Raw genomic sequence first — 26,267 nt, forward strand, 5'->3', positions numbered from 1 at the left:
AATGGGAAGCAGAATTTTCCTGCCACTCTCCGAAACCTGAGCATTTGAGAGAGAGCAAGAGAGCGCGTTGAAAGGCACATCAAGTATGGGTTGGGTCTTGTTGACCCTAGTAAAGCTGTTTAACCCACAGCGCCACCCGCGTCCCTTAAGGGGATGCTTATGTTGCAATAAAGAAACATGAGCACAAAGCTAATAATACAGTAAACTACAGGAACTAGACAATGCAGGAGGTGAATGTGCTATCCCACCTTGCGGTTTTTCTTTACTGTCTAGAATCCTGCACTCCCAACCACCCCACCCTATTTTGTTTTCATGAAAACTCCTTCATCACACACAGCTGAGCTGTTTCAGCCTTTAACTACTGAGAAATGCCTACCCAATACAGGTGATACAAAGGCAACAAGTCCAAACGAGTTACTTGTGGAGAAGCACAATGCAGTCATGTGCTAACTTTAAGCTCTCTGAATGCCCGTGCCTAACATGATCGCCCCTAGGCAGTCATTCTAGCATACCGCCAACTGGTAGACAGCTCGTAGCTAACTTGCCAGCTGGCAGATAATTTGGGCTCATTATTGACTGGTAAGCACAGGTAGTGAAGGCAGTGATACTAAAAATGATGTGTTTGCTTGTCTGTTTTGTTACACTGGGGGGCGGGGTGGGGTGTGGAACCCTTCAAATCCTTCACCAACTAGGAAACAGTCTAGCTTTGTAGTAGGGACATTTGCTGGCAGGAACAGACCCTTGGCTTAGCTCCAGGTGAAGCACACAGTAATAATACAATTTAGTACAGGACTTCTCAAGGGTGTTCGCACACTGCGTTCAACAAGTGTACCATCTGTGTACACAAGCAGTTGAGCCTTGCACTCGTGCAATAACCTGCATGTAATATTCAACCTATGTGCGCAATAGGTGAGCTGTACAGATCAACAAGCATACACACTTTCACACAAACACATGTGCATGTGTAGAGGCACCTTGTAGCTGTGTTCAGTGGGATGCGTGAACAAGCCTTCAGTCCACTCTTTATCAGTCCAGTGATCCAACCCACAATGCTATAGAGCCCTGACACCAAGGTGAACACCATCGCAGGGCCCCTGGTGAGTTGTGGTGGGAACAGGTGATATGAAAACTATGAGATCAGTATGAGGATTGCCTGAGCCCTAGCGCTCACCCCATGGAATCTCCACTGGCACAGGGGCTGCAGAATGCTGGGGAGCCACAATAGAGTCAGCACCTATTCAGAATGGAGCTCTGCCAGTATAATGTACAAAACAGGGAGTGAACCAATCCCTAGATACAAGGCATAAGAGGTTAGCTGAGCTTTTACGTAAAGAAAAAACCTTACAGCGAACAGAATTCATCAGTATGTGTGTCGGCACAATTGTGTTTCCCAACAAATATAAATCAGCCCCCAAACTAAGTATCGGGGAAACGAAAGGAGGGTTTCTGGGGGAAAGAAAAGAGCAAAAGCGAGTCTACTCTAAGGAGGAAAAGGGGAAGATGAGTTACTTTGGAGGGGGCGGGATAATAATAGAACACATCGTGCTAAATGTACATGTGTGAGTTTCATTTGTCATCCCCAGTATGAAAACAGAAATTGCTGTGTAGGAGAGAACAAAGGGTTATAGCTGCCATTAGGTATCACTGGCCTGTTTTCCAACTCTGCACCTAACAATTAAAACAATTAGAAGGATATGACTGCATCCTCATGATTATACTGTGGGGCAGCCTAGTCATTTTGCTGCATCACTGAATGGAAGGGTTAGCCATCCTTTTCCAGGTTAAAGGCATTAAGCCCTGATAGTTACTGCAGCTCTTCCGATACTTTAGCCACACCCTCACACTGACCCACTGACCCACCATCCATTCTGTTTTTCCCTCCTTCTGGATCCCTACTGGGGCAGGGACTGACTGACTGACTGGCCTGGAAGAAGGACAGCACTGTTACCCCAAAGGTGGACTCTTGTTTTAGAGGAATTAATCTTTGAGATATTATTTGCATTTGTGTTGTTGGTGTTGGTGCTGTTGGTGTTGTTTGGGAATGGACTGGGTATGTGGCCTATCAATTAAGCCCCCTTTTAGTAAGTTTAGAGTTGTTATCACAAAGACCAACACAAGTGTCTCCCCCACTGGAGGTTAATAAGAAGGGGAAGGGGGATAAAGTAAGAAAAGGACCCACATGCTGAAACCAACTATTGGCCTGAGAATATCCATGAGGTCCTCAGCATAGCACTCGTGGGCCCCATGGTGCCTTTTGACACCTCCCCTGGGTCATTAATTTTGGGGAGGTGTTCTTGCTTTTTTGCCAGTTCCCCCACCTTGAGCACTGCCAGCTGTGAAACTGATACTTTGTAGCACCCCCAGCATGTTCAATTACTCAAAATTTGGGGACCTGGTAGAACTTCTCCCTCTTCTTCCCACAATCCCACCTGCATTGCACAGACTGAAGGTGGTGGTGCTCAGGGAAGTTAACATGAGAGTGAGACATGAGTCCGTTCGGTGTAGCAATCAGCCCTTACATGACTAAGGAGACTCTGCTGTTAAACTAGTGTCTGAACTAGCTGTCTCTGTCACCATCTTTTAGCCTGACCCACCCTGTGGGGTTGTTGTGAGGGTGAAAAGAGGAACGAGCCCCCATTTACACACCCTTGAACCTCTTGGAGGAATTGCAAAAGACAATACATTGCCGTCTTTGAATTTCATCTTCATTACTCATCAAGGAACACACAGTAGCAAGCCCCAAGGTCTCCTTAGTTAGAAAGGTAGGAGACTGTTTAGTTGGCACTTCTGTGAAGTGCGCAAATGGAGTCTGGTGTATCCAAGCATAAAAGGGCACACTGCAGGCATGATTCAGTGAGACTTGAAGATCCTTACTTTCAGGAGCAGAGGAAGAACATTACTCTGCATGACAGAGGATGGCCCAGGTAGGTGGGAATGCTGTCACTTCCACTTGGCTGTTCAAGCTTGTTAAGGACACAAGTAGCCTTCCCTTCCTCCCCTGCCTGGCTTCATCGCAGTGGTGGAAATTCTGAGAGCTGAGATTCCGAGAGTTCTCTTGCTCCAGGCCAGACACCCTTCGCCCTCGGAAATCTCACACCTTTAAGGACTGCTTCCCATTTTGCATTTCTAATCTCACATAATAGTTGGAAGCAGCTCTGCACAGGTCCAGAATATGTGAAACCGGACAAAACATTGTAGGTATTAAATTTACAGCACTTGCAGTCTCCATACTTTATTATAGTCATGTGTGGTGCAGGGTGACCACCAGTAAAAATATATATATCGACAAACACCACCAAAACAAAAGAGGACATGGAATTATATAAACTTGGATGCAGTGAGTTATATGCATTGATAGAAATTTGGAAACAATTACTGTAAGAGTTCAATAGACATACAATGAGAGGAATTCATCTTAGAGCTAAGGAGACTGCTCTGTCAGTGCAAGCATTTTCTGCTTGCCTGATGGAACAATCTGCCCTCTCCTCCCCACATGTGGGGTTCTCCTGATTCCCCTGCCAAACCAATTTTTTGTGGGGGGGGGGGGGAGCCACATTGCACTAGCAGAAATCAATGTGTGGCCTTGCACTGGCAAGACTTGCCAGCTGAATCCAGCTCCACGCATCTCACCATATCAGGGAAGACTATGACCAGGTGACCTGGGTACCTATTGAGTTTACTGCCCAGGTGTTCACAGTTGATGGACAGTGCCTAACCCCCTGGTCTCCCGTTTTGTTGTTCCTTGTCTTTAAACATTCTTGGACCAGACCTCAAACAGAGGGATCCTTCAAGTAAAGGACTATCCTCTAACAGCCTTTCAAATAGAGGGTGCAAAGTAGGACTCATGACCATCCTAGAGTGGTGGTTCTCAAGAGTAAATATTTTCTGACTGTTCCTAAATGCCATAGGAAACAAAGGGGTTCAATGGGGCTAATCCATTGGGGCAAATGGGACATTGTACCAACAAACTCAGTCTGCCCACAACCAGCCACCATCTGCCTGCCTTCTTAAAACCAGTTCAGCGGGTTGGCGCTGGCTACCAGCTTCCTCTCAATGTTGCCCTTGTAGAACTTAGCAGGGAGAAGGATGGAGACAGAACTAGAATCACTTTGCTGCTGTGGCAAAAAGAAATATATTGGGCAGAAGTGGAGAAAGCAGCTGTTCAGAGCTCATGTTCAGGAACAAATTATAATTTGCACCACGCACTTTGAGGGTCTCTTGGTCAATCTTCTCTTCAGTCCAGTGAATTTGGCTGATCCACAGCGATGGGCAGTGAGCACTCCTTTCATTCAGTGAACTTTGTAGGGGGTCTTTACCCCCAAACACAAATTCACCCTTTAGGACACTTCATTTAATTGTGCTAACCCTAAACCTAACCCTCCAATTTAATTTCCGAATCTCATCTCTGAGATGGTGCTCCTGCTCAGCAAATGCCTTGATAAGCTGTCTCTTAAGGCTTGGGTTCCATTTTCCTCAATGAAGCTCATGGATCATTGGGCAAATCATTCACCAAATTAGAGTAGATCCAAAAGACCTCTGGAACTCTTCTATGGGAACAGAAGGACTATATTGGGGTGGGGGGGTTGCCTTTGAAAGTTATCTCTCAGAAATTCTAGGAATCTTGTTTCCAGAATGCCATGCTGACACAGGAGCTGTTCCCCAGCCTTTCAGCTAGCTATGCTGACAGAGAGAAGTGATGTTGACGTTGACCGATTTCTCCTAGAGCTTCTCTTAGCTATCAAGCCATTCCTCTAAGTAAGCAAACAATGGCCATATATCCATCAAGCCCAGGGAGCAATATATTATTATTAAAATGAAATGCAGTAGATGGTGGTCTGTTCTCAATTACTCTGTGAGATGGCTTCATTTAAAATAATATAGGCTCAGATTAAAGGCTTGTGCCAAGTTTCCCATGAAGATTCTTCTCAGGGCCAACATCCAAAATCCATGATGAGTTATTGTTACATCTTAGCATGGCTAAGATGAAGATTATTGTTACAAGAAGAATATCCATGGACATTTTTGCTCATGAAGCAAAATATTCAAAGTGTGCCCAATCGGAGAAGTGATAATTAGGCTCCCTAAGAGACTAGGATGTCAGCTGGCTTTAGCAACGTGTGTGGTAAAGACAGGAGTGCTACTGTGTATAGCTTATGTGTTTTTTCAAGGAAACAGGTCTTCACAAGAATATGCTGGTGAGATACTTTCAGTCAAAGCCTGAGAGAAGCATGTAAGCTGTTAAGTGTGGGATCCCAGCCCCTCCAGCCAACATTTCAAGACTAAGGCAGTCTTTCCCTTGCCACCTTCATGCTTCTCCAGTGTCACTACTCGTGTCACTTGACATAAGAAAGGCCCTCAGAGCTAATCTTGTGTTTGGTGCATGTAAACAAATGCTTGGGCCACCTCGAAAGGGAGAAGCAGATCAGCTGATAGGAAGGCTGCTCGTGGAAAGCACACAAAGGGACTAGGTCGCTGGACTGCAACGGTGAAAGTCATTTTAAATTAAGCAAAACTAAAAGAGCTTAAGAAGCGCCACCAGTCAAAATGGCAGATCGCTTCTCTATCAGTGCTTCTTTCTAACGTCCAAAGGAGAACTTGCACAGATGAACTGCAGAGGCAAGAGGAGTGGGCATTAGGAGAAGCTCTGGAAACCGAATGTGAAAATGCAACATTTGATTTAGCTGCATTGTGGTGAGTGTAGTCCTTCGCTGAACCTCCATATTGCAGAGCGCAAAACACAATGAAAAGGAAGTGTGCATTCCCTTTCCCTGTGAAGTATCCAGAAGTGCTATGTAGGAGGCACTCCTGCAGCAGCTAAATGCTACATTGAGCCTCAACCAGCATCCAAAAGACCTACATAGTTCATACTGGGCTATGTTCTGTCCCTGCCACTTACAATGCCTAAGAGAAATAGCTGGCTGTTGATAGCTGCCATGAAAAAAACAGCAGGCACAGTTAAAAACATTGAAAGCCTAAGTGAGAGATTCCTACATATAAGATCACTGCTGCAATCCATGAAGCACTGACCCATTGTAATAGCCATTCCTTTCCGTGTCAGGTGCATTGCTCCCAGACCACACAAGCAAAGCTCCAGAATGCAGTACAAGCTACACAAAATTACTCAAAAGGAAGTCCAACTGAGATCAACGGGACAACTCTCAAAACAAGTGCACATAGGATTGGAATCCTAGTCCTTTTATTTTCATTAAATATGAGCCTTAAAGGACCTTCATCATGAAGAAGGGAAGATGGAAGGTACAGGCTGCCGCTTCGTCTATAATAGCTTTATCTTCCTGATTTAAAGCACACTCGAGTCTACCGTCACAAGGTGAATATGTGCCCGCAGTATAAGAATGCTAAATCAACAAAGCAATAAATCCCCATCATGATGTCCTGAGCTGATGAGGCTTACGTGGAGCAGCCAATAAGAGATGAGAGCCGCACTTACAGCAGTGGGAAGCATCCACAAATCTCTAACATGCCTTTCTCACTGATAGTTTTTCACTGATTTAGAGGACGGGGACATGTGGCCCTGGAGATGTTGTTGAGCTCTAACCACCATCAGCCCAGCCAACTGGTCAGTGATGATGCACGTTGGGAGTCCAGACCCAGCTACTTCACCCCTTATTTAAACCACTGGTTTACAACAACACCTAGAAGGAAGCTGAAACATTACCTTCTCTGCTTCTTCTCGACTCATGGCCAGGGCAAGCTGGAGCTGGAGCTCCTCCTCTCCAGTCGTCTGTGGCCTTGCCTGCTCCAGGTCAGAATTGAACCGAGGGGATGAGGAAGAGGCTGAGGGACAAGAAAGAGATGAATTAATGCTGCAAATGGGATGGAGCCCAGCTGGAGGCTGCTGAACATGGTCCATAGCCACTCCAGAATCTGACATTTGCCTGGGTTTTGCAACAAATGGCCTTTCCCATTCTACCCCCTCCCCCCCTTTTGCAGATTAAGTTCATGATTTTAGACTGCAAGTCCAAGTTATTAGACTGCTGGTCCAGGGGAAAGGTTATACCTCATTAATGGAGCATCTGTAATGCACACAGAAGGGTCCAGGTTCAGTCCCTGGCATCTCCAGGTAGGGCTGGAAGAGACACCCTGTCTGAAACCCTGGTGACTGGATAGCTCAGTGGGTTAGAGCATGGTGCCAATAACGCCAAGGTTGCAGGTTCGATCCCTGTATGGGATGGCTGCATATTCCTGCACTACAAGGGGTTGGACTAGATGTTCCCGAGGGTCCCTTCCAACTCTTCACTTCTACGATTCTATGAGTCGGTGCCAGTCATTGTGGACCAATGGATTGACTCAGCACAAGGAAGCTTTTCATACTCCTGTGTTCATATGAGGGGCAACGGGAAGAGCCCGAGGAAGAGAAGCCCTTTTGTGCGCAACTGCATTCTGCTTTAGGAACTTGAAGGTTCCTGTTGTGTTTCCACAGCATCATCCTTCTTGAGGATGACAAGAAGAGCAAAAGTATGTTGCTGGCTGCCCATGCTAAGGGTTCCTGATGTACCAGGACGGCGACCAAGGGACTATATGATCCAGCTATTCTAGGCAGGTTCCAATGGGAGGAATTCAACATTGCAACTAAGGAGATACAAGCATTTCTGCTTGTCTGGTGGAACAATCTCCCCTCTTCTCCCTCTGTGCACTTCCTGCACGTTCTCTTGACCTCCCCCACCCCCGCAGCTAATTTGTGGGGGAGAAGAAGAGAGGGGGCTTGTGGAAGTCCTTGTGCAGGCTCCACTAGTGGGAATCTGAACACTACGTCCCTAAGTCAGGCTACACTGCCAAGCAGCAGCTCTCCAGAGTTTCAGGCAGGTGTCTCTACCAGTGGTGTGTGTGTGTGTGTGTGTCATTTTGTCTCATGCACAGTGAAGTCAAAGGATTTATCTATATCAGGGCTGTCCAACTCCCAAGAGACTGCAATCTACTCACAGTATAAAAAAACTGACAGTGATCTACCCATTGTCTTTGGAGCCAAAGCTGTTGAGCTTTTTTAATTATTATTATTATCTAAATTATCTATATAGATAATAATATTATAGACTTAAAGCAGAATCCTACCTTGTAAATCCCACTATGCTGAATGGGGCTTATTCTCAGATAAGCAGGAATAAAATCACACCCTCAGATGGCAATTCAATTGAACTGACAGGAGGCTCCATTGAACGAGGGGTACTTGCTTTGCATCATAAGACATATCCTTTGAAAACTAAAGTTTTGACTCTAAAGTTGAAGTTGTAACAGCAACTAGCTAGCAAAAATTCCAAGAATTGGAATCCTCCAAGATAAACATATCCTTCTGTATTTATTTTTTTAAATCACATCGCCACCTGCTCTAATTCCAATTCACCTGTCAGAATAGCTTGTTTGCATATCAGTTAACTGTGCTGGGCTGAAAAATAATGTGGGCAGAAATGTGGAGGCCAAAAGGTTGGTGGTCTCCAAGAATTGGGTAGCTGTTCCCCTTCAGATGTGTTTGGACTCCAGTTCCCATCAGCCTCAACCAGCACGGCCAATGGTTGGGAGTGATGGGACTTGTAGTCCAGCAACATCCGGAGAGCTTCAGGTTCTACATACAGAACAGAGGACCCTAGAAACAGCTTCATATAGCTGGTTCTTCATGCCCAGGTCTTAATACACAGAGGCAACAATCACCCAAATCTCATCCTTATACTTGCCCTACCTGCATCAAGAGACTGGTCACCCCTGTTGCTGCAGTGATATGAATTTCAATCTCAAACCACTGAGGCATAGATAATGCCAAGGTGGAAATCTATTGTGTAGATTGGCCCCCAAAGACCCCTTTACAAAATTCTTAAATCAAAGGCACCTCTTTGTAGGAGTTAACACGAAACCCATTTGTAGATTGTAATGTGTAGTGATAGCATACGTGTAATGTGCATGCTTTTAAAAGCTGAGGCCAATTACCATTTAGCACTGTCATGCGACTTGATTATCTCCCTGTGCATTGCATGTCATTTCCATAGGAGAATCTCCTTTTTAAGAACTGCATAACACATGGGTGGGGAATCTGCCCTTTGGATGTTGTTGGGCTCCAACTCCCATCAGCCCCAGACAACACGGCCAATAGTCAGGGATGAAGGGAGCTGTAATACAACTAAAGCCACAGGTTCCCAACACCCGTTGTAATGTAAATGCCCCTGTACTACCTACAGCAGGCATTGTAACACAGGACTTACAATCTTCCACCTAATTCTATTTCTCCCTACAACTTCTCCCAAGTTCTATCTTCACAGTTAGAGGGGGAGAATCTGAAAAATATGCATGAAGGTTCTGCTTAGAACTTGGAAAGCAGGGGGGAAATTGGTTGGAGCTTCCAGAGATTCTGAAGGCAGAAATGTTAAGAAGAATTTCTGCACTCTGCACAGCTCATAGTTTCTCTCCATGGGCCCTTCATGAGAGCCAGTGTGGTGCAGTGGTTAAGAGCGGCAGCCTTGTAATCTGGTGAACCGGGTTCGCTTCCCCGCTCCTCCACATGCAGCTGCTGGGTGACCTTGGGCTAGTCACACTTCTCTGAAGTCTCTCAGCCCCACTCACCTCACAGAGTGTTTGTTGTCGGGGAGGAAGGGAAAGGAGAATGCTAGCCGCTTTGAGACTCCTTCGGGTAGTGATAAAGCGGGATATCAAATCCAAATTCTTTCTTATCCATTCCACCCAGCTGCCCTTTACTTCCCCACCGCAATGCTAAGTAATGGCAGGAATGGTCCTGCCAACTTTCCTTATTTGATCATAGGGGAAACATAGAATACGTTCCCCAGAATGTGTCTCTTGAAAACTGCACACATACTTATTCTGCTCCACCCACACGACCAGGTGCCCCAACAACTCCCCACCTGGGAAACCAAGACCATTCACAAATGATACGAGGCATTCATCCAGACCGCTCCACTGGCAAAGGTGGTGGTCAGAAATGCAGCCACAAATCTTGATCCACCAGAGACAAGGCAGCTCACCCATGACACACTGCACTACTCACAATTAAAGGAGGATGGAGACTCTCTTGACCTGCCGTAGTCTTCTCCGTACTGTGACGCCCGCCGCCCATAGGCAAGCTGCTGGCTGTTGCTGCTGCTAATCCCCATGCCTTCAAGGGACATCCGCTCTTTGGTTTTCAGGGCATAGGCTCTCTCCTGCTTCAGTCTCTCCTCATCCTTCAGCAAGCCCATCACTTGCTTTACCTTTTCCCGGACATTGATGCCCTGGTCCTTGCCATCGCGGTCTATGTACTGGAACTCCTTTAAGGTCTGGATGGTGTACAGGTTCTCCCGGCACTGGTGAGCCACCTTCTCTGAGCCAGTTTTGATGAGGTAGTCCAGAAGAGTCAGCGCCTTGTAGACATGGCGCCAGTTCTTGCCACTGTCGTTCAGCCGCCTCCAGATCATGCCCATGACCTCAGCAAATGCCACGGTGTTGAAGGTCAAGTCTGCAATCTCGGACATCAAGGAGCTCGGGGGGCCCCAGGGGTCATTGGAGGTGGCCTCGCGCACCTTGATCTCTGCCTCAGAGTAATTGTGCACAATGTTTTTCACCTGCCGGCGCAAGGCAGAAGTAGTCATGGTTGAGCCCTGGAGGAAGATCTCGGCTTGCAGAAAGGAATGGCTGGATTGGAACCCAGAAAGAGAATCAAAACCAATTCTTCAGGTTGATCTGGAAAAAAGGCAATGAGATATGCATTAGGGCTGTTGACCAGTTCATTTTAGCCAATAGGTTTGTTGGCATCCATCTGTCTCGGGAGACTATGGAAGAGTGCACCTTCAGGGGTAAAGTCAATCCTGCAAATGGGACAGACATGTTTTATTGCAGGTGGGGCAGATAAGGCTTTGACCAGTAAATCAATACATGTAAATCAGAATATTCATTTACCTACAGAAACAGATTTTCTTCCCCTCATATAGAGCCAATGTATTGGGGGGGGGGGAGCATGAGAAGTGTGGCCTAGGGGAGTTTTGAGAGGCAGAGAGAAAAGTCTGGGGGCCAAATTTGGCCCCTGGGTCTGATGCCCTGCAAGGAACAACTCCCAGCCAGTAATAAATTATAGCGGCTGAGCAACCAGAACAGCTGGTTGCATCTCTTAAAGCTGCAGAATTAGATAGCTGCAAACTAAGTGACTGCCCCAATCTCTCCGAGTTGCAAACTACAACCAGGTTCAGTACAGTGGTACCTCGCAAGACGAATGCCTCGCCAGATGAAAAACTTGCAAGACGAAATAGTTTTTCGTTTTTTGAGTTGCTTCGCAAGACGAATTTCCCTATGGGCTTGCTTCGCAAGACGAAAAACGAAAAAACGAAAACGTCTTGCAAGTTTGTTTCCTTTTTCTTAAAACCGTTAATACCCAGGGTGACTTCGAGGAGCAACTCATAGCACGCGGTGTGGTAGCCTTTTTTGAGGTTTTTGAAGACTTTGGTGATTTTGAAGACTTTGGGAAACCGTGCTTCGCAAGACGAAAAAACTCGCAGAACGAATTAATTTCGTCTTGCGAGGCACCACTGTAAAATGAAGAACTAAATGGGCAGCCCCACCTTATCCTGCCATTCTGTAACAACTGACACATCTGTTGGCTTGGTGGGCCATTTGCAACAGAAGTTTTGTGTTGCAATTAAAGCAATCTCTTTGGAAAAAGAGATGGGGAGAGTGAGACCCATTTGCAATCATGAACTATTCCAGAATTTGAAGGTTCGGGGTTGTTTGTGGTTCACAGTAAAAACAAATACAGCGACAGGGAAATAATCCCCCTGACCAAGCAAAATGTATCCATCTGTGTGTAAAATACAAAATACAAATGATGCATGTGTGGGTGAACAAAACCATTTGCATTGCAATGTCCATCCAGGTCCCACAGAATTGACTGGATTCTACCTTTTGATACAAATAGGGCTGCTAATTCACACGCGAAGCATCTTGCTGCAACCCCAGAGCTGGATCAGAACCAATATGATTTTCAGAAAGAATTGGGTTGGGGTAGGCATCCAAAATATCCAATACCCAAGCTGGACTCCATCCACTGCAACCAACTGTTCAGCATCTAATACGCCACTGAGCATAGAAGTGTGCATTATGTAGCATGCATCACATGACTTTTTCTTTCCAAATCTATCTCGGATCATTCAGAGCAAAACACCTTGTGGCTGAATTTCCCTAAGGAAATTCAGCTTCAAAATTAAATATCAAATCTGATTTTAAAAAAGGGCTAAAGAACTAGTATCTAGAGTGAGTTAATTACCAAGGTTTCTCTCTCACGGGGGCTCATGATGGGTTACAAAATATCTTTAAAAACTACCACAAAAAATGCAAGAATGTTATGTAAAATCTTAAGATAAAGCCCTGCAAAACACAGAACTGCGATGAAAAAAATCCATGTCATCACATTTTATTTATAAAGAGGCTAAAACGACTAGGTGCTGTACAATATTTTAAAAAGAGAAGGAGAAAATTCCTTGCCAGTAGGCTAATAATCTATCACACAATAAGAAGAGTGAGGGAAGAAGGGAGTAAGAGATGCACAAAACCCTTCATTTGCTTGGGATGCTCTCATCTGGGACTTGTCCTACTTGAGTCCATGAGAGATTCATTCAAATTTCACAAACAAATCTCCCCCTTTACCTCTAACTTCACTTGCCCTGCTTTTTCCTCTTTTTCCTTCTTTCTCTGTGTTGCTGACTTATCAACAGGCCACAAAGAAGGCAGGGATGAATGGGGAAAATGCTTAGTTGCCTTTTCCACACACACACACCCCAATGCCAACAAATACACCCACACCTATTTTCGCATACTTCACACTTGAATTCCCATTGAAACCAGCAAGGGTGAACATGGTCAGGAGTCAACACTCTTGTAAGCACCTGGCTGACCATAGCTCCCTGGTCATCCTCCATTTCGCCATTGCAACCTGCTTACTCACCTGCCTCTCACTCTGCCCCTCCACCCCTTAGGAGATACCACTGCCTGCATGCTCGTTTGGCTCTCAACCTGTTCAGTAAGCAGGTGGTGGTAGCAATGATGAGGACCAAATGGAGACCCAGGAGCATCTTATGGGAACCTTGGGGAGGAGGGAGTGTGTCCTACACAAGTGCCCTTCAAAACCTGGAAATCAGTACTGGGCTTCTAACGAAATCAATAGGAAATTCATGCCGTCGTTACTGTCGACCAAGTGACAAGGAACTGCTGTCTGTGACTCAGCATCACCAAGCAGCCGTAGGCTGCTTCCAGACGGGTGGCTCCTAGTGCTATCCAATCATTCCTTTCCATTTTAAGCTATGAGTGGGATTACACATGATGCACCAAACTACCAGGAGCATTGTGCTCGTGTTCCGACTCCACCAGCAGGTGTGATGTAGCTGTTGTAGGTGGGACCATGTGTCGCTCAACACACGTTTGTGATAACTATTGTGGTGGGTTCCATTTTAAGACTCTGCCTTCATTTTATTTTTAATCAGTGTTTTAATCGTTGCTAAAACGCTTCACCCGCTCTTTGTTATGATAGAGTGGTGTGGTGGGGGACAGTCACAGAGGCGGCGAGGACAGTTGCTGGTGGTTTTAAATGGCTAGGAGTGGACGGAGCGAAGACTACTACTATGCTGCAGTCCGCTCCCAGGCCCCGCTACCCAAGGCCTGGCCAGATTGGCTAGAATTCAAATTGCTGGCCAGCGGGAACTCCCAATGTGCCATGTGGTTGGCCCGGGGATTACCCAAATGCCGGCCACTTGGATGAACTTTGCTCCCAGGGGTCTTGGAGCCTGATGCAATGGGCCACAACTGCCAACTGGGTAAGTGGCCATTATGTTGCATCAAGTATTTTCCCCAGTGCATTTTCCCATCACTTACTCTCATCCTTATTGCACCAAGTCCAATATTTTGGGGGAGTGGGTTTGTTTCCCCAATCAGCTTTTTTTGCCTGAAAATATTGACAGTCTGGAACCGCAAGCACTTGTCATGGAGCCCAACAGGGCAAGCCAGAGGTTTTGTGTGAATGTGATTGAGCACCCTAGAACGTGTCCCACACTCTTCTACAAAATGCAAGGATTCCTCAGCCAACACATGGATGTAGGACATGGTCCCTTGAAAAATCTGGGAAAAAATGCTAGAGTAGTTCATTGAGCCACAGGGCAAAAGACAATCTATTTAAAACACACAACTCTCCCCCAAGAATACTGGGAACTGTAGGGTTTTTTTATGGGTGGTGGGAATTGTAGCTCCCAGTTCCCAGGATTATTTGAGGGGAGCAATGACTGTTAAGAGTGGTCATGAGAGTGTTTTAAATGGATGGTGTGGATGTAGCCCTGATTTGGATGGCTCAGACATGCCACGCATGTGACATGCCACACCGATGGAAGGCAGAATCTTCAATATGGCATCAGGAAACTTTCCTCCCTGTTTATAGCTTGTCAATCAATCAGAGTCTCAGTAACGAAGCAAAACCCATCGACTGATTCATGGCTCCATCATCTCTCCCATGAACACACTTCAGGGTGAATCATTTGCACAACGGAAATCACGACGTTTAAGAAATGCTGCAGCAGTTTTGCAAAACCCAAAACTCTAGCCACCAGAAACAGGGTGACATCATCGGCCCTTCAGTTTCAAATCTACCCTTTGCCACATATTTTAAATTCCTGCCATCATCCTAAAATGAAATGCTGCGGAACACTCAAAAGAGATTTAAGAAAACTGGATTTCTTTCTTTCTTTCTTTCTTTCTTTCTTTCTTTCTTTCTTTCTTTCTTTCTTTCTTCATTTCTTTCTTTCTTTTTTGTCCCCAAATGTAGGAAACTGACCAGCCTAGCAACGTTTTTCTTCAGGGTTCCTGTAAATAGATCCAAAGCAAGCCACCAAGGACTGGACTGGCTGGGGACAGATCATCCCACCCCTGTTTACTTCCTAAATTGAAGCCCCCTGGAGAGAAGTCTCTCTGAAATGCAGTTGCTTCATCATCACCTTGATTTCATCTTTTGCCTTCTCCAATGAGTCTAAATTCAACCTTCCCTTACAAACACTGTTTCCCCCGCTGACTGGAAATGCATACCCATAAAGCACACGCCCGGGAAGTTTGTGCATGGCTCCTCAAACCAACAGAATGAGTCATATGTCCTACTCCTCTCTAGGGGAACAGCTCCACCCTTTGCAGTAAGCATGACCTGACTGTGTCCACTTTTCTAGGTGAGGAACAAGCCATCATCCTTCTCCACCCTGATGACGGTAAGCATCCCTGACAAGTGAGTCAGGAAGAGAGAATCTAGAGACTGCTTGCGTACGGCTTGCAGGGTTTCTTTCAAGACATTTCCCTGTATTGATTGCTCTGCACAATCCAACCCACTTACTGTTTTTAGATTTTGAGTGGAGCTTGCGCGCCAGGAAAATGACTGCAGCCAAGCACAGCAACTCACAGAGGGGGTGGAAGGAACGCGCCATTCCATTATAACTTAAAAAGGAAGCTATGGGAAAGGACACTGCAGCCACCTGGACCAAGCTGACCTGCACTGAAGCCAAATAGGTGGACCACTGCCTGGACTGGCATACCAGTGGCCATGACCAGATAGCACAACAGCACACAGCAGATGATGGCTAATCGAGCTAATCGAGCAGTCAGCATGTTAGGTTGTAAAGTCTGGGTTTCTGAGGTGCTTTGTGACTATAGTGTGTGTGTGAGAGAGAGAGAGCGCTATGTCTTTAGACATCCATCGTTCAGCCCAGACACTGAGGTCCAGTTCCTTTTTTTAAAAAAAAATAATATTTATTTTCAACCATTTAAACACAACAAAACAGAAAGACAAAAAAAGAAAGAAAAAAAGAAAAACATGAAACTAACAAAGCAAGACACAAACCATTTCAAACACAGAACAATTTCAATGTCTTATCTTTCATTCCCTTATTTCCACGACCTCCTCACACCTCCCTTTTTGTTTTCCACTTCTATTAATTATTTCAGCAATTCCTTTCCATCTTCCTCTGTTTTCTATCCCATAATTATCTTAACATATTCTAACCTTATTTTCTCTTTAATACACTATTAATCCATTTATACTTGATTCCTTATAGCATTTCTACTAAAGCCATATAACTTCATTCCAACATTTTTCTAACATTCATTGTTTTTACAATATTTCTATAAATAGTCTTAAAATTTTCCAGTCTTCTTCCACCAGCTCTTCTCCCTGGTCTCGGATTTCTGCCAGTCGTTTCCGCCAATTCCATATAGTCCATCAACTTCATCTGCCATTCTTCCCGAATGGATAAATCTTGTGTCTTCCAGTACTTCACAATGAGTATTCTTGCTGCTATTGTTGCATACATGAAACAAATTCTATCCTTCTTTAACACCAATTGGCCGACCATGCCCAGGAGAAAGGCCTCTGGTTTCTTCAAAAGGGTATATTTAAATACCTTTTTCATTTCATTATGAATCATCTCCCAGAGTGTCTTAATCCTTGGGCATGTCCACCAAAGGTGAACTCTAATCCTCAAATTCGTCTGTTTTTCTTTAAGTTCAGTCATAGCGAGCGTCAACTTATGTTCCTCAAGTTGCCTCTGTAGGGCTGGGGCTCTCTTTCTCTTTCTCTCCAGTTGTGTTACTCCACATTCAGTGACAACGGCTTTTTCCCTGGCTTCCTCCACAGTTTGCCATATCAAAGTATGTTCCTGTATCGATTTCTGGGTGGTTTCTGTATTGGTATTGTTTATACTTTCTGTATTTAAGTTAATTTTAGTAATTGAAACATCCACTTTCGCATTTATCGTGTCCATTTTCCTGTGAAGCTGATCCAATGAGTCATTTATCTTATATAATGCAGCCACTAAAGCCTCTTCTGTCGACATTCCTCTTTGTTTTAAATATACTAGCACAAAGACAGCAACAGAAAGAACAGGAGGGCCTAATGATAGACCTCTCCTGGATTGTTACCAAGTCCTCCCAGACCTTAATGTTTTGTCAGCAGTTGACTGGTCTGTTTTTCCTCTTCCATTTACCATAACATTTAAAAGATTCAAGGTCAGTCCCAGAGTCTCACGGTTTTTAACTTGCAGCTGGAAATTCCCCTAGTCCAACTCTTGTAAAGCAACCGGTTTCAAAGGCTTCCACTAGGGGGAAACAGTTTCTATTTGTAATAGTCGATAGTATCCTCTTTTAAACAATCCAAAATTAGTTTCAAATTAGTTTCAATTTTCAGTTACTTTTACTCCTTTTTAAAGCAGCCGGAGACAGTAGAAACAATGTATTTCTCTTATTTAACTAGCTGTCAATGAACGTTCTAAGTGCTGTCAATGAACATTCCAAAAGACGTCAGTCCTACTAGCAGCCCGTTTCCAGGGTCAGAGTGGCGGTGTTTTAAGTCTCTTCGCTCTCTCCCGCAGGCATACTCAATCCGCAACTTCCCCCTCTCTTCTCCTGCCTCCAATGTTCTTTACCGTTGGAACTTTGATCTTTTACAAAAGACCTTCCAGGACTCCAGCTTACAACTTCATTGCCTCAGTCTATTTACAAAAGGGGGAGGCGGACTTCCTGTTTTGAACCTCCCCGTTACGGTACCAAATTAAACATTTAGAAATCCAATTCTTCCGCTCTACTCACGGGTAATTACTTTAAAGTCAAATTGTCCACAGGAAAAGGTCAGCGCTCTCCGGCAACAGCTATGCGGCTTCGCTCCGTGGAAGAAGCAGATGATTCGATGCACCGCGCCGCTCACCCCACGTCGCTCTGGAGCCCCAAAAACCGGGGTTCCCCGCAAGTGGTGGAGGCGCAAAAGGTGCCCGCCGAATCCCACGTTCACAGGCTTCTCCCGCCTGTGATTTTAACGGGTCTCCACCTTTGCCGTGGCGGCCAGACCCAGATTCCCACGGAGCAGATTCCTCCCAGTCAGAGGAATTCAGCCATTACCAGAGGCGCCTCCCCAGAAGTCCGACACTGAGGTCCAGTTCCAACGGCCTTCTGGCAGTTCCTTCACAGCTAGAAGCAAAGTTACAGGGAATGAGGCAGAGGGCCTTCTTGGTAGCGGCACCCTCCCTGTGGACTGTCCTCCCTTCAGATGTCAAGGAGATAAAGAACTACACAACCTTTAGAAGACACCCGAAGGCAGCCCTGTATAGGGAAGCTTTCTTAATATTTAATGTTTTATTGTATTTTTGTATATGCAGGAAGCCACCCAGAGTGGCTGGGGCAACCCAGTCAGATGGGCGAGGTTACAAATTAAATAATAAGAATTAGTAGTGTTAGTAGTACCCTGCGGACTGTAATACCACTCTTCTGTGTCTGGACTGAGAAACATAGAGCAACCTGATTTTAAAGCTGAGGTGGTGTGGCAGTTGGTCATGTCGGTGGCGGCGTGTGGTGGCCGACCCAAAACAAATCAGGGAAAGGGGAATCCAGGGGCCCCATTGGTTGTGGTGGGGCATAGGTATGTGACTGGAGAAGGGAATTGGAGAAGGAGGTGTTGTAGACAACAATATCATGAGGCCTCACAGCAGGTCAAACGATGTGTCCGTCTGGCCAAGCATTGTCTATGCTGACTGGCCTAGCAGGGTCCCTTTCAGGGCAGATAAGGGTCTTGCACATCATCTGCTACCAAGGGGTGGGGACCCTTATTCAGCCTGAGGGCCGCACTCCATTCTGACAGCCAGCAGGGACACAGGGCCAGAGGCAGGGTAGAGCAACAACAGTTAAGTTTTACCTTTGTACAGTAGGCTGGTTTCTACACCCCCATACCCTAGCTCCTATTCAGACAAGGAAGAGATGTTTTCAGAGTTCAAGGATATACACAAGCCAGGCAAAAAAACAACAACATCCCAAGCAAAATGTGGCTTGGGAGAGTCTGGAGGGCCACATAGAGGGGCATGGAGGGCCGCCTTCCCTCCTCTGCCATTGGATCCTTTTAATAAAAACAAACCAGTGCTTCAACTTGGGACCATTCGTACAGAAAGCGTGTGCTCTACCCATGAGCTCCCTTCCCCATCTGCAGAGCAGCAAGGGCAAGGAGATGTTGCTGACATGGGGCAGAAGAACGAGCGACACTGAGAACTGGAGGCAGGGTGAGGTCTTCAACAGAATTCAGAAGGCTGGGGTGGCCAGCAGTGTGTGTGTGTGTGTGTGAGAGAGAGAGAGAGAGAGAGAGAGAGAGAGAGAGAGAGAGAGACTGGAGCACAGGGAGTCTCATAGAGGGATAAGGCTATTATGCCTTGAAAGCTCAGTTGGTTAGAGAGCAGTGCTCATAACGCCACGGTTGCATGTTCGATCCCCATATTGGGGCAGCTGCTTATTCATTCCTGCATTGCAGGGGGTTAGACTAGATCAACCTTTCTCAACCTGTGGGTCCCCAGATGTTGTTGAACTACAACTCCCATCACCCCTAGCTAGCAAGGCCAGAGCTCAGGGATGATGGGAGTTGTAGTCCAACAACATCTGGGGACCCACAGGTTGAGAACCGCTGAGCTAGATGATCCTCAGGGTCGCTTCCAAGTCTGCAATTCTATGAGTCTATGATGAGCGGCTACAAGCCAAAATGGTCATGCTCCACCTCCACTGTCAAGGGACCTCTGAATACCTGTTGCTGGGAATCCCAAGTGGGGAGAGCAACTGAAATCCCACTTATGGCCTTCTTGGAGGCCACTGCATGAAGAAAGTGTTGGACCAGATGTGCCTTTGGTCTGACTCAGTGGGGATTTCTTATGTTCTTATGATATGGTGATGCCTGAGCCATAGTGGGCAGCCACAAGGGGAAAGCAAATGAGCTGGAGAGGCCCTTGAATGCCATAGGAGCCAACTTGGCTGTAAGTTGATTGCAGTTCAGGGATGTTTGTGGCCTACAAAGGCGGCACAGATGGAAGGGAACACGGTGGCATGTGGGGGCAGTGGCCTTGGGTGGGCCAATGCAGCAGATTATGTGCGGACTCCAGATACCAACATTCTCCTTCTGGCTTTGACAAGGTTACAGATAAGGTTCCGCCTTATGAAAACTCCTCCTGCTGCTGCTGCTCCTTCTCTTCCTCCTCCTCCTCTAGCAAACACTAAGTTCGTGCTGATGAAAGCGTCCCTCGAACATAAGTCTTGGGTCAGGAGGACATTCCTTTCTAGCAAACACCTGGCTCCAACCTCCAGAGGAGCTCCAGGGTCAGACTCAGGCAACTGCTTTAATTAAGGCTGTGAAAGACACCCATTAAAGAAACGTCCCGGGCATTTTTCAATCACAACGTGTAGAAAGAAAAATCTCTTGGGAGCTCGGAGGCAGGGCCTAATACGGCCCTGCTCACCTGGCCTAGTTGCACAGCCTGCTTTTCATTGCATAGGTCAGGGCATGGCCCCAGAACACGGGCAATCGTCCTCTCTTCCTGTGTCCTTGAGCATGTACAGAGTGCCTCATCCTCACCACATCTGAGGTTGTGGAGGGAGAAGGGTGGGTGGGTGGGAAGTGGTTTTGTGAGAAAGCCCATGACCCTCAGGGTTCAGACGTCTCCGTTTCAGCCCCGGTGGGAGGAGAGGTAAAAGAGAGCAGAGAGTGTTTGTGTTTGAAGAGCTGCCAAGAGTGTTAAGAGAAGTAAGTTTTATCGAACACAATATCCCCAGGAACACAAAGAGAGGGAAACAGAAACCGTGCGATAGATAAGACAGCAGCACCAGGCAGCTACATATGAAATTACTGCAGTGACCTTGACTGAAAGAAATGGTCAGGTGGGGAGGGCATGCGAAGGAGGGCTGGCACTCACTGCCCAGGGAATGCCCAAAGTCCTAAACTTAGGTTAAGCGACACATTCCAGAAGAAGAACCACCTGAGCCTACACTGCAGCAAGACAACCCCGGCTGTATAGTGAGCCAAGGTTTCCCAGGTTGCTGCTGCTTGCAACAAACCAGACACGGCACAGCTCTTGCACAGCTCCCAGGCAACAGGGCTTGGTCAGGAGAACTTCCTGCTAGACTGGGCCCATCATCATCCCTGCTGGGTTTCCACAACACCCTCTAAACTGCATATAAGTACTGTATTATTACTAGTAACAGGATGCATTCTGTGTTTCATTTCCAGGGACAATAAGAAATACTCCAACTCCAGAGATAGCAAGGGGGAAAATCTGAATGGAGGAAAGATGATAAGATTGGGGGGGGGGTAACATTTGCACAGGTCCACCCCTTGTTACATTTGCCTCTCCCTTTCCTACCTCCCCCTTAGTTGTCCTTCCCAACAAGCTGGAAAAGTATAAAAGTGTAAACTCATCAGGGCAGAAACCAGCCCTCTCGTTCTGTTTTTGTTTTTCCTTTTGTTTGCGCCACTCTGTAAAGCGAGGCAAGCACTGATTCAACTATGCAATTACAAGAGAGGGAGGAAAGAAGCAAAACTCTGTTGGGGAAGGAAAGAGATGGGGCAGCAAATGGCTATGCGAGGGGGTGGAGGAAGCAAGTTCTCCAAAATCAAGACCCTGAAGGATGGACTGCACTGTAGGGACTGCTGCAGGGAAAGAGGGTCACAGGTCGTCCATTTCAAACATCCTGCTCTACAGCTGACCCTCCTTTTCTCTCTGATGCAATTTATTTCATTTATTTATTTCGTAAGATTTATATGCCGCTTGATTGCAAAAACAAAACGACAACAATAACAACACCACACCCCTCTTAATTTTTTTAATATTTGGGAACATAAGAAGCTGCCATCTAGCTTAGTGTTCCCTGCACTGACTGGCAAAGGCTCTCCAGGATTTCCGGGGTCTGAATTTGAGGGGTTCTGCATACAAAGCAGCACACGGCTCTGCCACTGAGCTCTGGCCTAATAACTGTGCCCAGGAAGTGAGTCTCCGTCTGGTGCAGAGTTGCCAGAGATGCTCCCACAGAAAAGTAACAGGGAGCCTTCTTAGTAGTCCACCCTTCACTGGCCTGGTGCCCTCTGGGTAGTTTGGACCACAACTATGGAGCTGGAAAAAGTTGTACTGTATTCAAAATCATCTGGAGGATACCTGGTTGGTGAAGAGTGAAGAAGGCAAGTAGCCAGTGAAACAGTCCCACTCCCCTCTTTAATACAACAAAAGCATAATCTGAACCTTAACCTGACCTGGGAAAGAAAAGGACCAATCTGAGTGGGATAGAAGGGACTTGAGCTTTAATAAAGTGGGGTGGGCAAAAGATTGAAATGGGGCGCCGGGTTGGCGACAGGACCTGAGAGGAAACTTTCAGAGCCTGATTTGATTCATCAAAGCGCGGGCGAATCTCCCCAGTAGAAGACTCTTTGGTGCTGCGTCTGTCTGTCTGTCTGTCTGTCTGTCTGTCTCTGTGTGTGTCCTGCCTTCCACCCAAGTGCTTCGGGACCCCCAAGCCTGACACTGACTTACCCCCTTTCTTGCTCGCGCGACCAGGCGGCAGGCAGCCCTTTCCAGCGCAGCTAGCTAGCCAAAGCAGCCGGCATTACATAATCCCGCTGAATCTTCCTACGATCCCTAGTCCCTGTGCGAGCGAGCGCCAGAGAGGGGGAAGGGAGGAAGAGAGAGAGAAGGAAAGGTGTGCGCGGGGGTGTCCGTGTGCGCGAACACGCGCGCGCGCCTACACACACCTTGAAGAAATCCTGGGGAGTTGGGAGGCGGCAGCTGCTCTCTGGCAGAGGCCCGATCCAACCCATCCAAAGGCGCGCGACCAGCATGGCTTTGGCAGGGCGCTGGAGCGTGCAGGTGGCGAGAGAGGGGAGGTGGAGGGGGGAGAGACAGGGGGGTTCAGAGCACACACTGCCTACTTCGCTGGGTAACCTCCTCCTCCTGCATCTGGGTAAGGAAAAGGGGATCTCTCCCTCGCGCGCACAAAAACCAAAGGCACCCCCCCCCCTTTTTAAGCCAGGTCTCCCTGCTCGCCACCCCACCCCTCTGCGGACCAGGAAACTTCAGCAGGCGGCGGCGGCGGCGCAGTGCGAGGAGCAGGCAGCAGCTCGGCTTTGCCAAACTCGCGATGACAATCAAAGCGGGCTTCACTGCAGTCAGGAAAGCGCGCTCGGCGTCCAGAACTTTCCTCCCCCCCCCCCCACTTCCTCCTCCTCCTCCGGGCTACCTTTTCGAGGCTGAGCCTCCTCTCTCTGCCGCCCCCCACCCAGCGCCATCCTCCTCACTCCAGAGGGGTCTGCACTGCCGCCCGTCGAGGAAAAGCGCAGGGCGACCGTTCACCCGGGTCGTCCTTTCCCGCTGGGCAGTCCTGAGGCGAGCGTCCTTACCTCAGGCGCCGCTGCTGCAGCTGCTGCTGTGCGCGTGTCCTTCTCTTCCTCCTCCTGCCGCCGCCAAGCTTTCCCTCAGCAGCGGTGTCCGCAGTCGGCTGGTGCTGCTGCGGCGGCTGCCATCCTCAACCCCCTTCAGGTGCCTTTCCCCTCAGACGACCGGATCAGGCAGGCGCACTGCTCGGTGGTGGCTTCCAGCCTCCTCTCCCCGCCACCCTGTCCCTAAATCCATCCAGCGGGAAAGCGAAGCCGTCCCTCCATCCTGCTGCTGCTGCTCCTCCTCTTCTCCTCCTCCTCCTCCTCTCACCTTTGCGAGTCCACCCAGGAGAGGAACAGGAGCTTTGCCTCGCAGGGGCGCACGACGCGGCGACGACGGCGCGCAATTAGCCTCGGCGTTTGTGTGTGTTTGCGCCTAGTCTTCCCTCAGCTGCAGAGGGAGTCTCTCGTCCTCCTCGCCAGCCCGGCGTTTAAAAGAGAGCAAGGCGGGGAGCCGGGATGGGGGGGGGGGCAAAAAGTTGCTCGGCTTGCTGGGCAGGTCTGCTTCAGTTTCCACAGGACACCAGGCGCGCGCGGCGCGCAAAGCAGGAGGGACTGAGCCAGGGAGCGAGGAGGCAGGCTCGCTGCTGCTGCTGCTGCCACCCCGGCTCTGGTTAACCGCTTCAGGCCCGCGACGTCGACCACAGGGACTCTCCGAAGTCTTCTCGGCGACCCCGCTCCGAGGGAGACGCAGGAGAGAGACAGAGAGAGAGAGGCAGGGATTATGAAAGCAGAGAGGCAGTGACTCACTGGCTTAACCCCTTCGGGCGGCGGGCACCGCCAGGCAGGCGTGCCAAGGCGGCGACGGGCGATGTGGGAGAGAAGGGCCGAGGGAGGCAGAAGCGTTAACAAGCCCCGGACGAGGCTCGGTCCCTGCCGTGCCAGAGCTGGAGCGCTGCCACCGCCGGGGCCCCCGGGGCTTTGTTTGGTTTGCCTAGACAGCAAAACGGCGGCGTGACCTAAGGGCTGCCACCGCCAGGCCTGTCCTTTCGCCCGCTCCCACCTCTCCCCACCTCCCTTCAAAAAGATTTTGACAGCACCGACGACGTGTTGGTTCGCGGGGGGGGGGGGGACGGGACGACGACGACCCCCACCTTCACCCCCTCCCCAAAGAGCCGCTGACAAGTAGCGAGCAGGAGGCGGGGATGACGGCTGTCATCCTCTTCCTAGTCATGGAGCTGCCGCCTCCACTCCACTCTTTGTACTGTATGTTTGAATCAGCAACAGATTTGTTCGCCTCTTTTCTATCTGACGGTTCTGGTGTTCTCCGGGATGATAATAATAAAAAACTGAGAATCCTGCATTGCAGGGGGTTGGACTAGATGATCCTTGGGACCCCCTACCAACTCTACCATTCAAATGATTCTATGATTCTCCTTCTGGGATTGAGGGGGAGCTGAGAACAAGCCATCCATCTACCTGCTGTGGAGAACAGGGAGGGAGGAGGGTTCTGGGTGTGCTGTGGGGGGTGGGGGTTCATGTTGACCTTTTTATTAAAGAAAATAGGATCGATAATGATAATGATCACCTGCCCTTCATCAGCAGGTCCCAGAAGTGGCCCTGCAGCCCTTCAGATGTTCCTTGTACTCCATCGCTCAACACATCCATATAGAAAGGCCAACGAGGAGGGATGAAGGGGGACTGGAGTCTATCAAACTTCCAGAGGGCCACAAATTCCCCTTCACTGACTCGGGAGGGGAGGACCATGCTTCCAACTTTTGCACCTGAGAAGTCCCAGGCTCAATCCCTGGCACCTCACATTAAAAGGATCAGGGGACAGCAAGCATCTAGGGAGAGCGGATGTAAAGACTCAGCAAGACCAATGCAAGGAAGGTGAGGCAGTCATCTCAGCGAATGGATCTGGAACACTTGGTGCCAGAGTTTCCTTAACAGCATACAAAGGCAAAAGCTTGTCCAGCACAATCCAGGTTGGGACCTCCCAACTGCCTTGATCCAAGCAGGAAAACTGCTGGGACTTTGAGTTTGGGCTTTCACCCAGATACTGCCTGAAGTGCTGCAAAATCGGCAATTTAGCAGGTGGCTTGAGATATGGGATGCACACTTGGCACAGGAGCTACAGGCGCAATAAGGTACCGGGTTGCCAATAAGGTTGCCAATAGTGCCAGTCCCAGTCTTTAGATGAAATGAGGAATGGGGGCCTTTGGTATAGGAGAGGCATTTCTTCTCTATAAGTGGCCCATTCACCCATGAATGTTTTCAGTACAGCAAAAATCAATGCACAGCATCTCCTGCAAGCGTTCAAAAGTTAGCATTTACTCATTGCATTTATATTCCACATTTCTGCATCGTGTTGATGTAGTCCAAAGTTGGCAGTAACCAACTAAGTTTCTAGATTTCCCAGAGGGCTGCTCATCGCTAGTGGTCCCATGGGGACGACCAAAGACGTGCCCTCAGCAGATCCTTGTACATCAATCACAGGAGGGCTGGCCATGCTGCTTGGTGGGTATGAGTTTAGGGCTTTTGCTTGAAGAACTACAAAACCAGCTTGATGGGGCATTTCCTTGCCAGGGCGGGGGAGAAGCACCATAGCTGAACAATTCCACTCCCAAGCTTCTGAAAAGCCCTTGTCTGTAAACAGGCTACTATAGCATTGATGGAGCTCTGCAGGCTCCAACAATCATAATCCGGGGCTCTGCAATGCATATAGAAGTAGCTGCCTGAAATCTGTTTTCATGAGGAAGAGGGAACTTGATGGTGAATCACAAGAAGAAGAAGAAGAAGAAGAAGAAGAAGAAGAAGAAGAAGAAGAAGAAGAAGAAGAAGAAGAAGAAGTTATGATCTACCCCTGGGGTCAATCATGTCGTTGTTAATGTATGAAGCCAGTCATAGCATTGGTCTGAAAACCTTGCCATACTGTAGATTGCCCTTAACTACACCCCGAAATTTTCGACAGGGCTATACACAGCAGAGTACAGAGAAACGAGTAGTGCCAGCCAACTGTGGCAGAGTTAATTGTGCAGATTAGCCCTCATGTCTATTTAACCAATTGGCGGCTTTATAAACAAAAGGAAACTGCTCTGGCACA

General features: G+C 47.8%; 1 protein-coding gene across 8 annotated transcripts in view; it reads right to left on the bottom strand.

Annotated features, from left to right (window-relative positions):
• EPN3 (epsin 3) overlaps positions 1-24,150 on the bottom strand; it is a 36,541-nt gene extending 12,391 nt beyond the window's left edge. Inside the window, exons 1-3 of one of the 8 annotated variants that reach the window (XM_080993775.1) lie at positions 23,186-24,150; positions 10,007-10,677; positions 6,677-6,795 (exon numbers count right to left, since the gene is read on the bottom strand). In XM_080993775.1, the coding sequence (XP_080849901.1) occupies positions 6,677-6,795; positions 10,007-10,586 (699 nt within the window). In that variant the 5' untranslated portion in view covers positions 10,587-10,677; positions 23,186-24,150. Of the gene's footprint in view, positions 1-6,676; positions 6,796-10,006; positions 10,678-15,497; positions 15,514-23,185 lie in introns of those variants that run through there. The other 7 variants (XM_080993773.1, XM_080993771.1, XM_080993768.1 and 4 more) reach the window with 7 other exon arrangements.
• Between the last annotated feature and the right edge of the window lie 2,117 nt (positions 24,151-26,267).

The sequence above is a fragment of the Podarcis pityusensis genome, assembly GCF_964106645.2.
Source record: "Podarcis pityusensis genome assembly, chromosome: 2".
Taxonomy (NCBI): domain Eukaryota; kingdom Metazoa; phylum Chordata; class Lepidosauria; order Squamata; family Lacertidae; genus Podarcis; species Podarcis pityusensis.